Consider the following 14,127-nt stretch of genomic DNA (forward strand, 5'->3'; position numbering starts at 1 on the left):
CAGATAGCTAGGTGGACAACCACATATTACAGTAGTTAGTATATTCAGATAGCTAGGTGGGACAACCACATATTACAGTAGTTAGTATATTCAGATAGCTAGGACAACCACATATTACAGTAGTTAGTATATTCAGATAGCTAGGTGGACAACCACATATTACAGTAGTTAGTATATTCAGATAGCTAGGTGGACAACCACATATTACAGTAGTTAGTATATTCAGATAGCTAGGACAACCACATATTACAGTAGTTAGTATATTCAGATAGCTAGGTGGACAACCACATATTACAGTAGTTAGTATATTCAGATAGCTAGGTGGACAACCACATATTACAGTAGTTAGTATATTCAGATAGCTAGGTGGACAACCACATATTACAGTAGTTAGTATATTCAGATAGCTAGGACAACCACATATTACAGTAGTTAGTATATTCAGATAGCTAGGACAACCACATATTACAGTAGTTAGTATATTCAGATAGCTAGGTGGACAACCACATATTACAGTAGTTAGTATATTCAGATAGCTAGGTGGACAACCACATATTACAGTAGTTAGTATATTCAGATAGCTAGGTGGGACAACCACATATTACAGTAGTTAGTATATTCAGATAGCTAGGTGGAACAACCACATATTACAGTAGTTAGTATATTCAGATAGCTAGGTGGACAACCACATATTACAGTAGTTAGTATATTCAGATAGCTAGGTGGACAACCACATATTACAGTAGTTAGTATATTCAGATAGCTAGGTGGACAACCACATATTACAGTAGTTAGTATATTCAGATAGCTAGGTGGACAACCACATATTACAGTAGTTAGTATATTCAGATAGCTAGGTGGACAACCACATATTACAGTAGTTAGTATATTCAGATAGCTAGGTGGACAACCACATATTACAGTAGTTAGTATATTCAGATAGCTAGGTGGACAACCACATATTACAGTAGTTAGTATATTCAGATAGCTAGGTGGGACAACCACATATTACAGTAGTTAGTATATTCAGATAGCTAGGTGGACAACCACATATTACAGTAGTTAGTATATTCAGATAGCTAGGACAACCACATATTACAGTAGTTAGTATATTCAGATAGCTAGGACAACCACATATTACAGTAGTTAGTATATGCAGATAGCTAGGTGGACAACCACATATCACAGTAGTTAGTATATTCAGATAGCTAGGACAACCACATATTACAGTAGTTAGTATATTCAGATAGCTAGGTGGACAACCACATATTACAGTAGTTAGTATATTCAGATAGCTAGGTGGACAACCACATATTACAGTAGTTAGTATATTCAGATAGCTAGGTGGACAACCACATATTACAGTAGTTAGTATATTCAGATAGCTAGGACAACCACATATTACAGTAGTTAGTATATTCAGATAGCTAGGACAACCACATATTACAGTAGTTAGTATATTCAGATAGCTAGGACAACCACATATTACAGTAGTTAGTATATTCAGATAGCTAGGTGGACAACCACATATTACAGTAGTTAGTATATTCAGATAGCTAGGACAACCACATATTACAGTAGTTAGTATATTCAGATAGCTAGGTGGACAACCACATATTACAGTAGTTAGTATATTCAGATAGCTAGGTGGAACAACCACATATTACAGTAGTTAGTATATTCAGATAGCTAGGTGGACAACCACATATTACAGTAGTTAGTATATTCAGATAGCTAGGAGGACAACCACATATTACAGTAGTTAGTATATTCAGATAGCTAGGTGGACAACCACATATTACAGTAGTTAGTATATTCAGATAGCTAGGACAACCACATATTACAGTAGTTAGTATATTCAGATAGCTAGGACAACCACATATTACAGTAGTTAGTATATTCAGATAGCTAGGTGGACAACCACATATTACAGTAGTTAGTATATTCAGATAGCTAGATGGACAACCACATATTACAGTAGTTAGTATATTCAGATAGCTAGGTGGGACAACCACATATTACAGTAGTTAGTATATTCAGATAGCTAGGGGACAACCACATATTACAGTAGTTAGTATATTCAGATAGCTAGGTGGACAACCACATATTACAGTAGTTAGTATATTCAGATAGCTAGGACAACCACATATTACAGTAGTTAGTATATTCAGATAGCTAGGTGGGACGACCACATATTACAGTAGTTAGTATATTCAGATAGCTAGGTGGACAACCACATATTACAGGTAGTTAGTATATTCAGATAGCTAGGTGGACAACCACATATTACAGTAGTTAGTATATTCAGATAGCTAGGTGGACAACCACATATTACAGTAGTTAGTATATTCAGATAGCTAGGACAACCACATATTACAGTAGTTAGTATATTCAGATAGCTAGGTGGACAACCACATATTACAGTAGTTAGTATATTCAGATAGCTAGGTGGACAACCACATATTACAGTAGTTAGTATATTCAGATAGCTAGGTGGACAACCACATATTACAGTAGTTAGTATATTCAGATAGCTAGGAGGGACAACCACATATTACAGTAGTTAGTATATTCAGATAGCTAGGTGGACAACCACATATTACAGTAGTTAGTATATTCAGATAGCTAGGTGGGACGACCACATATTACAGTAGTTAGTATATTCAGATAGCTAGGACAACCACATATTACAGTAGTTAGTATATTCAGATAGCTAGGTGGACAACCACATATTACAGTAGTTAGTATATTCAGATAGCTAGGTGGACAACCACATATTACAGTAGTTAGTATATTCAGATAGCTAGGTGGACAACCACATATTACAGTAGTTAGTATATTCAGATAGCTAGGTGGACAACCACATATTACTGTAGTTAGTATATTCAGATAGCTAGGTGGACAACCACATATTACAGTAGTTAGTATATTCAGATAGCTAGGTGGACAACCACATATTACAGTAGTTAGTATATTCAGATAGCTAGGAGGGACAACCACATATTACAGTAGTTAGTATATTCAGATAGCTAGGTGGACAACCACATATTACAGTAGTTAGTATATTCAGATAGCTAGGTGGGACGACCACATATTACAGTAGTTAGTATATTCAGATAGCTAGGACAACCACATATTACAGTAGTTAGTATATTCAGATAGCTAGGTGGACAACCACATATTACAGTAGTTAGTATATTCAGACAGCTAGGTGGGACAACCACATATTACAGTAGTTAGTATATTCAGATAGCTAGGACAACCACATATTACAGTAGTTTGTATATTCAGATAGCTAGGACAACCACATATTACAGTAGTTAGTATATTCAGATAGCTAGGTGGACAAATACATATTACAGTAGTTAGTATATTCAGATAGCTAGGTGGACAACCACATATTACAGTAGTTAGTATATTCAGATAGCTAGGACAACCACATATTACAGTAGTTAGTATATTCAGATAGCTAGGTGGAACAACCACATATTACAGTAGTTTGTATATTCAGATAGCTAGGACAACCACATATTACAGTAGTTAGTATATTCAGATAGCTAGGTGGGACAACCACATATTACAGTAGTTAGTATATTCAGATAGCTAGGTGGACAACCACATATAACAGTAGTTAATATATTCAGATAGCTAGGTGGACAACCACATATCACAATAGTTAGTATATTCAGATAGCTAGGACAACCACATATTACAGTAGTTAGTATATTCAGATAGCTAGGTGGACAACCACATATTACAGTAGTTAGTATATTCAGATAGCTAGGACAACCACATATTACAGTAGTTAGTATATTCAGATAGCTAGGACAACCACATATTACAGTAGTTAGTATATTCAGATAGCTAGGACAACCACATATTACAGTAGTTAGTATATTCAGATAGCTAGGTGGGGCAACCACATATTACAGTAGTTAGTATATTCAGATAGCTAGGTGGACAACCACATATTACAGTAGTTAGTATATTCAGACAGCTAGGTGGACAACCACATATTACAGTAGTTAGTATATTCAGATAGCTAGGACAACCACATATTACAGTAGTTAGTATATGCAGATAGCTAGGTGGACAACCACATATCACAGTAGTTAGTATATTCAGATAGCTAGGACAACCACATATTACAGTAGTTAGTATATTTAGATAGCTAGGTGGAACAACCACATATTACACTAGTTAGTATATTCAGATAGCTAGGTGGACAACCACATATTACAGTAGATAGTATATTCAGATAGCTAGGACAACCACATATTACAGTAGTTAGTATATTCAGATAGCTAGGTGGACAACCACATATTACAGTAGTTAGTATATTCAGATAGCTAGGTGGACAACCACATATTACAGTAGTTAGTATATTCAGATAGCTAGGTGGACAACCACATATTACAGTAGTTAGTATATTCAGATAGCTAGGAGGGACAACCACATATTACAGTAGTTAGTATATTCAGATAGCTAGGTGGACAACCACATATTACAGTAGTTAGTATATTCAGATAGCTAGGTGGGACGACCACATATTACAGTAGTTAGTATATTCAGATAGCTAGGACAACCACATATTACAGTAGTTAGTATATTCAGATAGCTAGGTGGACAACCACATATTACAGTAGTTAGTATAATCAGACAGCTAGGTGGGACAACCACATATTACTGTAGTTAGTATATTCAGATAGCTAGGACAACCACATATTACAGTAGTTTGTATATTCAGATAGCTAGGACAACCACATATTACAGTAGTTAGTATATTCAGATAGCTAGGTGGACAACCACATATCACAGTAGTTAGTATATTCAGATAGCTTGGTGGGACAACCACATATTACAGTAGTTAGTATATTCAGATAGCTAGGACAACCACATATTACAGTAGTTAGTATATTCAGATAGCTAGGTGGACAACCACATGTTACAGTAGTTAGTATATTCAGATAGCTAGGACAACCACATATTACAGTAGTTAGTATATTCAGATAGCTAGGTGGGACAACCACATATTACAGTAGTTAGTATATTCAGATAGCTAGGTGGACAACCACATATTACAGTAGTTAGTATATTCAGATAGCTAGGACAACCACATATTACAGTAGTTAGTATATTCAGATAGCTAGGTGGACAAACACATATTACAGTAGTTAGTATATTCAGATAGCTAGGTGGACAACCACATATTACAGTAGTTAGTATATTCAGATAGCTAGGACAACCACATATTACAGTAGTTAGTATATTCAGATAGCTAGGTGGAACAACCACATATTACAGTAGTTAGTATATTCAGATAGCTAGGACAACCACATATTACAGTAGTTAGTATATTCAGATAGCTGGGTGGACAACCACATATTACAGTAGTTAGTATATTCAGATAGCTAGGTGGACAACCACATATTACAGTAGTTAGTATATTCAGATAGCTAGGGGACAACCACATATTACAGTAGTTAGTATATTCAGATAGCTAGGACAACCACATATTACAGTAGTTAGTATATTCAGATAGCTAGGTGGACAACCACATATCACAGTAGTTAGTATATTCAGATAGCTTGGTGGGACAACCACATATTACAGTAGTTAGTATATTCAGATAGCTAGGACAACCACATATTACAGTAGTTAGTATATTCAGATAGCTCGGTGGACAACCACATGTTACAGTAGTTAGTATATTCAGATAGCTAGGACAACCACATATTACAGTAGTTAGTATATTCAGATAGCTAGGTGGGACAACCACATATTACATTAGTTAGTATATTCAGATAGCTAGGTGGACAACCACATATTACAGTAGTTAGTATATTCAGATAGCTAGGACAACCACATATTACAGTAGTTAGTATATTCAGATAGCTAGGTGGACAAATACATATTACAGTAGTTAGTATATTCAGATAGCTAGGTGGACAACCACATATTACAGTAGTTAGTATATTCAGATAGCTAGGACAACCACATATTACAGTAGTTAGTATATTCAGATAGCTAGGTGGAACAACCACATATTACAGTAGTTTGTATATTCAGATAGCTAGGACAACCACATATTACAGTAGTTAGTATATTTAGATAGCTAGGTGGGACAACCACATATTACAGTAGTTAGTATATTCAGATAGCTAGGTGGACAACCACATATTACAGTAGTTAGTATATTCAGATAGCTAGGTGGACAACCACATATTACAGTAGTTAGTATATTCAGATAGCTAGGTGGACAACCACATATTACAGTAGTTAGTATATTCAGATAGCTAGGTGGACAACCACATATTACAGTAGTTAGTATATTCAGATAGCTAGGTGGACAACCACATATTACAGTAGTTAGTATATTCAGATAGCTAGGACAACCACATATTACAGTAGTTAGTATATTCAGATAGCTAGGACAACCACATATTACAGTAGTTAGTATATTCAGATAGCTAGGTGGACAACCACATATTACAGTAGTTAGTATATTCAGATAGCTAGGTGGACAACCACATATTACAGTAGTTAGTATATTCAGATAGCTAGGTGGACAACCACATATTACAGTAGTTAGTATATTCAGATAGCTAGGACAACCACATATTACAGTAGTTAGTATATTCAGATAGCTAGGACAACCACATATTACAGTAGTTAGTATATTCAGATAGCTAGGTGGGACAACCACATATTACAGTAGTTAGTATATTCAGATAGCTAGGACAACCACATATTACAGTAGTTAGTATATTCAGATAGCTAGGTGGAACAACCACATATTACAGTAGTTAGTATATTCAGATAGCTAGGTGGGACAACCACATATTACAGTAGTTAGTATATTCAGATAGCTAGGACAACCACATATTACAGTAGTTAGTATATTCAGATAGCTAGGTGGACAACCACATATTACAGTAGTTAGTATATTCAGATTGCTAGGGGACAACCACATATTACAGTCATAGTCAGTATGTTTGTCCTCAGTAAAGATGTAAAAAGTCCTACTTTTTCTACTGTGAGTCTGTTGACCATATAGACAGGATCTAACATGAGAAGTGAATTGTTCGATGGGAAACAGATCTTCTCTCTTGTCAGAGGTTCTGAGCTATGACTGGAATGTTTGTATGTGTGCAGCACACACTCCTTAGTCAGCTGAATGTGTGTCGCTGTGTGTGTCGCTTCCCAGGTCTGACTGCAGAGGATCTGTCGTTCCAGCAGGGGGCGCTGATCAGAGTAACACAGCGTGTCGACGCAGACCGGACCAGAGGAACACTGGACGGACCGGAGGGAATGTTCCCCACTACTTACCCACACACCTGTAATACAGGTGAGCCACTCGGAGCAGGTGAAGTTTGCCCGTAGACACTGCTTTTGGGCTAACTGCCTTGTTCTGAGGCAGAACGACAGATTTGTACCTTGTCAGCTCGGGGATTTGAACTTTCAACCTTTCGGTTACTAGTCCAACGCTCTAACCACTAGGCTACCCTGCCACCCCACTAATGGTTGTTAGGATTGGGGGGAGGGGAAGCTGATCCTAGATCTGTACCTAAGGGAGACTTTACCCTGGGCTAACGCACATTTTGTTCAGAGTTTAACCATATTAAATGCTCCTCTCTGCAGCCCAGCCAATGAGGGACCAGCCTGTGGCCAAGGGCGTGTTTGATTTCAGTGCAGAGTGAAGATGAACTCTGACTAAAGGTAGGCCTGCTCAGCTCTGTGTGTGTCACAGGGTTTTTCCGTTACAGGCTGACTACACCGCTCCCGAGCGTTGCAAAATAAATTTAGAAATCTATGTTATTCAATTATTGCGCCAACGAGCGTCTGTGTTGCCAAGGGCTAATACGGAACCCAAACCGGCTGCGCGCGTGTGCGCCATCGTTCATAAATGTATTTTGTCCCCCTACACCAAACACGATCACGACACACAGGTTGAAATATCAAAACAAATTCTGAACCAATTATATTAATTTGGGGACAGGTCGAAAAGCATTAAACATTTATCGCAATTTAGCTAGCTAGCTTGCACTTGCTAGCTAATTTGTCCTTTTTAGCTAGCTTTCTGTTGCTAGCTAATTTGTCCTGGGATATTAACATTGAGTTGTTATTTTACCTGAAATGCACAAGGTCCTCTACTCCGACAATTAATCCACACATAAAACGGTCAACCGAATAATTTCTAGTCGTCTCTCCTCCTTCCAGGACTTTTCTTCTCTTGACTTTATATTGCGATTGGCAACTTTCATAAATTAGCTGCATTACCGGCACTGACCTCGTTCGTCTTTCAGTCACCCACGTGGGTATAACCAATGAGGAGATGGCACGTTGGTACCTGCTTCTATAAACCAATGAGGAGAACTGACTTCTATTTTAGCCCTTGGCAACACAGACGCTCGTTGGCGCATGCGAGCAGTGTGGGTGCAATAATTGAATAACATAGATTTCTACATTTATTTTTGCAACGCTCGCGCATGGTGTAGTCAGCCTGTAAAATAGAATAGAATATACCGTTTTGTAATGATGTGCAAATAGTTGAAGTACAAAAGGGAAAATAAACTCTCTCTCTCCCCTCTTTCCCTCTTTTTCTCTCTCTCTCTCCCCCCTCTGTCTCGCTCTCACTCTCCATCCTTCTCCGTCTCTCCCCCCTCTCTCTAACAGGCGGGGGAGGTGGTAACGGGTGGAGGCAGTAGATGAGGAGTGGTATCTGGGGGATGCAGGAGGGAGGCAAGGCCTGGTCCCCAAAAACAACCTGACACTTGTGCCTGTCACCTACAAATAGGACTATGGATGTACACTGTGTATTAGAGAGAGAGAGAGACTGTGAGAGAGAGCGAGAGAGACTGTGAGAGAGAGCGAGACTGTGTTAGAGAGCGAGAGACTGTGTTAGAGAGCGAGAGACTGTGTTAGAGAGCGAGAGAGTGAGAGAGAGCGAGAGACTGTGGGAGAGAGCGAGAGACTGTGAGAGAGCGAGAGACTGTGAGAGAGAGCGAGAGACTGTGTTAGAGAGCGAGAGACTGTGTTAGAGAGCGAGAGACTGTGTTAGAGAGCGAGAGACTGTGAGAGAGAGCGAGAGACTGTGAGAGAGAGCGAGAGACTGTGTTAGATAGCGAGAGACTGTGAGAGAGAGCGAGAGACTGTGTTAGAGAGCGAGAGACTGTGTTAGAGAGCGAGAGAGTGAGAGAGAGACTGTGTTAGAGAGCGAGAGACTGTGAGAGAGAGCGAGAGACTGTGAGAGAGAGCGAGAGACTGTGTTAGAGAGGGAGAGACTGTGTTAGAGAGCGAGAGACTGTGCGAGAGAGCGAGAGACTGTGCGAGAGAGCGAGAGACTGTGCGAGAGAGCGAGAGACTGTGCGAGAGAGCGAGAGACTGTGCGAGAGAGCGAGAGACTGCGCGAGAGAGCGAGAGACTGCGCGAGAGAGCGAGAGACTGCGCGAGAGAGCGAGAGACTGCACGAGAGAGCGAGAGACTGCGCGAGAGACTGCGCGAGAGACTGCGCGAGAGACTGCGCGAGAGAGCGAGAGACTGCACGAGAGAGCGAGAGACTGTGTTAGAGAGAGCGAGAGACTGTGTTAGAGAGCGAGAGACTGTGTTAGAGAGCGAGAGACTGTGAGAGAGAGCGAGAAACTGTGTTAGAGAGCGAGAGACTGTGAGAGAGAGCGAGAGACTGTGTTAGAGAGCGAGAGAGTGAGCGAGACTGTGAGAGAGAGCGAGACTGTGAGAGAGAGCGAGACTGTGAGAGAGCGAGAGACTGTGAGAGAGCGAGAGACTGTGAGAGAGAGCGAGACTGTGAGAGAGAGCGAGAGACTGTGAGAGAGAGCGAGAGACTGTGTTAGAGAGCGAGAGACTGTGCGAGAGACTGTGCGAGAGAGCGAGACTGTGCGAGAGAGAGAGAGAGCGAGAGACTGCGAGAGAGAGAGAGAGAGAGAGAGAGAGACTGTGAGAGAGAGAGAGACTGAGTTGGTGTGGGAGAGGTAAAGAGAGAGAGAGAGACTGTGTTAGAGAGCGAGAGACTGCGAGAGAGAGAGAGAGAGAGAGAGAGAGACTGTGTTAGAGAGCGAGAGACTGTGCGAGAGAGAGAGAGAGAGACTGTGTTAGAGAGCGAGAGACTGTGCGAGAGACTGTGCGAGAGAGCGAGAGACTGCGTGAAAGAGAGCGAGAGACTGTGAGAGAGAGAGAGCGAGAGAGAGAGACTGAGTTGGTGTGGGAGAGGTAAAGAGAGAGAGTGTTGACAGAATACCCACCACGCACCAACGTGGTTACCTTGAGAGACGAAGCTGTCTGTTTACATCAGAGTATGATAAGGAGTTACTAGATAGAGCAAACATATTGTATTTCAGAACTGAAACCCAATCCTGTTGAATATACAGTTGAAGTCAGAAGTTTACATACACCTTAGCCAAATACATTTAAACTGTTTTTTTTCACAATTCCTGACATTTAATCCTAGTAAAAATTCCCTGTCTTAGGTCAGTTAGGATCACCACTTTATTTTATCCTCTATGGGCTAGGTGGGACGAATTCGTCCCACCTACGTAACAGCCACTTGCAGCCTGTGGCGCGATTTTCAAAACCTTAAAAATCCTATTACTTCAATTTCTCAAACATATGACTATTTTACAGCTATTTAAAGACAAGACTCTCGTTAATCTAACCACACTGTCCGATTTCAAAAAGGCTTTACAACGAAAGCAAAACATTAGATTATGTCAGCAGAGTACCAAGCCAGAAATAATCAGACACCCATTTTTCAAGCCAGCATATAATGTCACCAAAACCCAGAAGACAGCTAAATGCAGCACTCACCTTTGATGATCTTCATCAGATGACACACCCTAGGACATTATGTTATACAATACATGCATGTTTTGTTCAATCAAGTTCATATTTATATCAAAAACCAGCTTTTTACATTAGCATGTGACGTTCAGAACTAGCATACCCCCGCAAACTTCCGGGGAATTCGCTAACATTTTACTAAATTACTCACGATAAACGTTCACAAAAAGCATAACAATTATTTTAAGAATTATAGATACAGACCTCCTCTATGCACTCGATATGTCCGATTTTAAAATAGCTTTTTGGTGAAAGCACATTTTGCAATATTCTAAGTACATAGCCCAGGCATCACGGGCTCGCTATTTAGACACCCGGCAAGTTTAGCACTCACCATATATCAGATTTACTATTATAAAAGTTTGATTACCTTTTGTTGTCTTCGTCAGAATGCACTCCCAGGACTGCTACTTCAATAACAAATGTTGGTTTGGTCCAAAATAATCCATCGTTATATCCGAATAGCGGCGTTTTGTTCGTGCGTTCCAGACACTATCCGAAATGGTAAAGAAGTGTCGCGCGCATGGCGCAATTCGTGACAATAAAATTCTAAATATTCCATTACCGTACTTCGAAGCATGTCAACCGCTGTTTAAAATCAATTTTTACGCCATTTTTCTCGTAGAAAAGCGATAATATTCCGACAGGGAATCTCCTTTTCGGCAAACAGAGGAAAAAATCACAAAGGCGGGGGCGGTCGGGTCACGCGCATAAGCCCAGAGTCCCTTGATCGGCCACTTGAGAAAGGCGATAATGTGTTTCAGCCTGGGGCTGGGATGACGACATTCTGTTTTTTCCCGGGCTCTGAGCGCCTATGGAAGACGTGGGAAGTGTCACGTTAGAGCAGAGATCCTTAGTAAAAGATAGAGATGGAAAAGAAGTTCAAGAAATGGTCAGACAGGCCACTTCCTGTAAAGGAATCTCTCAGGTTTTGACCTGCCATTTGAGTTCTGCTATACTCACAGACACCATTCAAACAGTTTTAGAAACTTTAGGGTGTTTTCTATCCATATGTAATAAGTATATGCATATTCTACTTACTGGGTAGGAGTGGTAACCAGATTAAATCGGGTATGTTTTTTATCCAGCCGTGTCAATACTGCCCCCTAGCCCTAACAGGTTAAGAATGTGAAATGTCAGAATAATAGTAGAGAGAATGATTTATTTCAGCTTTTATTTCTTTCATCACATTCCCAGTGGGTCAGAAGTTGACACACACTCAATTAGTATTTGGTATCATTGCAGTTAAATTGTTTAACTTGGGTCAAACGTTTCGGGTAGCCTTCCTCAAGCTTCCCACAATAAGTTGGGTGAATTTTGGCCCATTCCTCCTGACAGATCTGGTGTAACTGAGTCAGGTTTGTAGGCCTCCTTGCTCTCACACGCTTTTTCAGGTCTGCCCACAAATTTTCTATGGGATTGAGGTCAGGGGTTTGTGATGACCACTCCAATACCTTGACTTAGTTGTTCTTAAGGCATTTTGCCACAACTTTGGAAGTTTGCTTGGGGTCATTGTCCATTTGGAAGACCCATTTGCGACCAAGCTTTAACTTCCTGACTGATGTCTTGAGCTGTTGCTTCAATATATCAACATAATTTTCCTCCCTCATGATGACATCTATTTATTGAAGTTCACCAGTCCCTCCTGCAGCAAATCACCCCCACAACATGATGCTGCCACCCCCGTGCTTCACGGTTGGGATGGTGTTCTTCGGCTCGCAAGCCTCCCCCTTTTTCCTCCAAATATAACGATGGTCATGATTGCCAAACAGTTCTATTTTTGTTTCATCAGACCAGAGGACATTTCTCCAGAAAGTACGATCTTTGTCCTCATGTGCAGTTGCAATCCATAGTCTGGCTTTTTTATGCCGGTTTTGAAGCAGTGGCTTCTTCCTTGCTGAGCGGCCTTTCAGGTTATGTCGATATAGGACTTGTTTTACTGTGGATATAGATACTTTTGTACCTGTTTCCTCCAGCATCTTCACAAGGTCCTTCGCTGTTGTTCTGGGATTGATTTGCACTTTTCGCACCAAAGTACGTTCATCTCTAGGAGACAGAACGCGTCTCCTTCCTGAGCGGTATGACGTCTGCGTGGTCCCATGGTGTTTATACTTGCGTACTATTGTTTGTACAGATGAACGTGGTACCTTCAGGCGTTTGGAAATTGCTCCCAAGGATGAACCAGACTTGTCGAGGTCTACAATTTATTTTCTGAGGTCTTGGCTGATTTCTTTAGATTTCCCCATGATGTCAAGCAAAGAGGCACTGAGTTTGAAGGTAGGCCTTGAAATACATCCACAGGTACACCTCCAATTGACTCAAATGATATCAATTAGCCTATCAGAAGCTTCCAAGGCCATGACATAATTTTCTGGAATGTTCCAAGCTGTTTAAAGGCACAGTCAACTTAGTGTATGTAAACTTCTGACCCACTAGAATTGTGATACAGTGAATTATAAATGAAATAATCTGTCTGTAAACAATTGTTGGAAAAATGACTTGTGTCCTGCACAAAGTAGATGTCCTAACCGACTTGCCAAAACTATAGTTTGTTAACAAGAAATTTGTGGAGTGGTTGAAAAACGAGTTTTAATGACTCCAACCTAAGTGGATGTAAACTTCCGACTTCAACTATATATGACTCCACTATCAGAATATCACCAGCAAGGGGGGGGGGGGAGAGAGAGAGAGATGTTATAGCCATATTCCCCCACCAGGAATTAGGATAATGATCATCAGCCACAAAAAAATTCAAAACCGTGTACCTACCTACCTACCTGTAGCTTCCCTGTGGCTCAGTTGGTAGAGCATGGTGTTTGCAACGCCAGGGTTGTGGGTTCGATTCCCACAGGGGGGCCAGTACAAAAAAAAAAATGCATGAAATGAAATGTATTCATTCACTACTGTAAGTCGCTCTGGATAAGAGCGTCTACTAAAATGTACTAATCAGCTGGTCGTGTATTTCAGAATGGAACTGTAAGTGCTTTATATGAGGAGAATTTCTAACTTCTTTTTAAGCCAAATTTTAACGTTGTCAGTGCATGACTATAGGTGACATGTTGATTAATAAGTGGAAGTTAAGAGTTCACCCCTGTGTTATATTACTGTATATCTGGACATTCCATACAGGCTTTCTTTTTAAAATCCCAATAAAAGCATGATTAAATGTTGTAATGCAACTGGTTTCACATCATTATTTTTCTTGTAGTCAGATGAGTTTTCAGACCTTTCTCTCTCTCGCCCCTCGTGGCTTCACTGTAGGATTCTGAGGAG

General features: G+C 40.2%; 1 protein-coding gene across 1 annotated transcript in view; it reads left to right on the top strand.

Moving 5' to 3' along the window:
- The window catches only part of LOC106608419 (uncharacterized), a 54,452-nt gene extending 43,647 nt beyond the window's left edge, over window positions 1-10,805 (top strand). The window contains exons 12-14 of the mRNA XM_045721404.2: window positions 7,208-7,348; window positions 7,642-7,719; window positions 8,677-10,805. Of these exons, the coding sequence (XP_045577360.2) occupies window positions 7,208-7,348; window positions 7,642-7,700 (200 nt within the window). The 3' untranslated portion in view covers window positions 7,701-7,719; window positions 8,677-10,805. The remainder of the gene's footprint in view (window positions 1-7,207; window positions 7,349-7,641; window positions 7,720-8,676) is intronic.
- The last annotated feature ends 3,322 nt before the right edge of the window (window positions 10,806-14,127 follow it).

The sequence above is a fragment of the Salmo salar genome, chromosome 07, assembly GCF_965601325.2.
Source record: "Salmo salar chromosome 07, fSalSal1, whole genome shotgun sequence".
Lineage (NCBI taxonomy): Eukaryota > Metazoa > Chordata > Actinopteri > Salmoniformes > Salmonidae > Salmo > Salmo salar.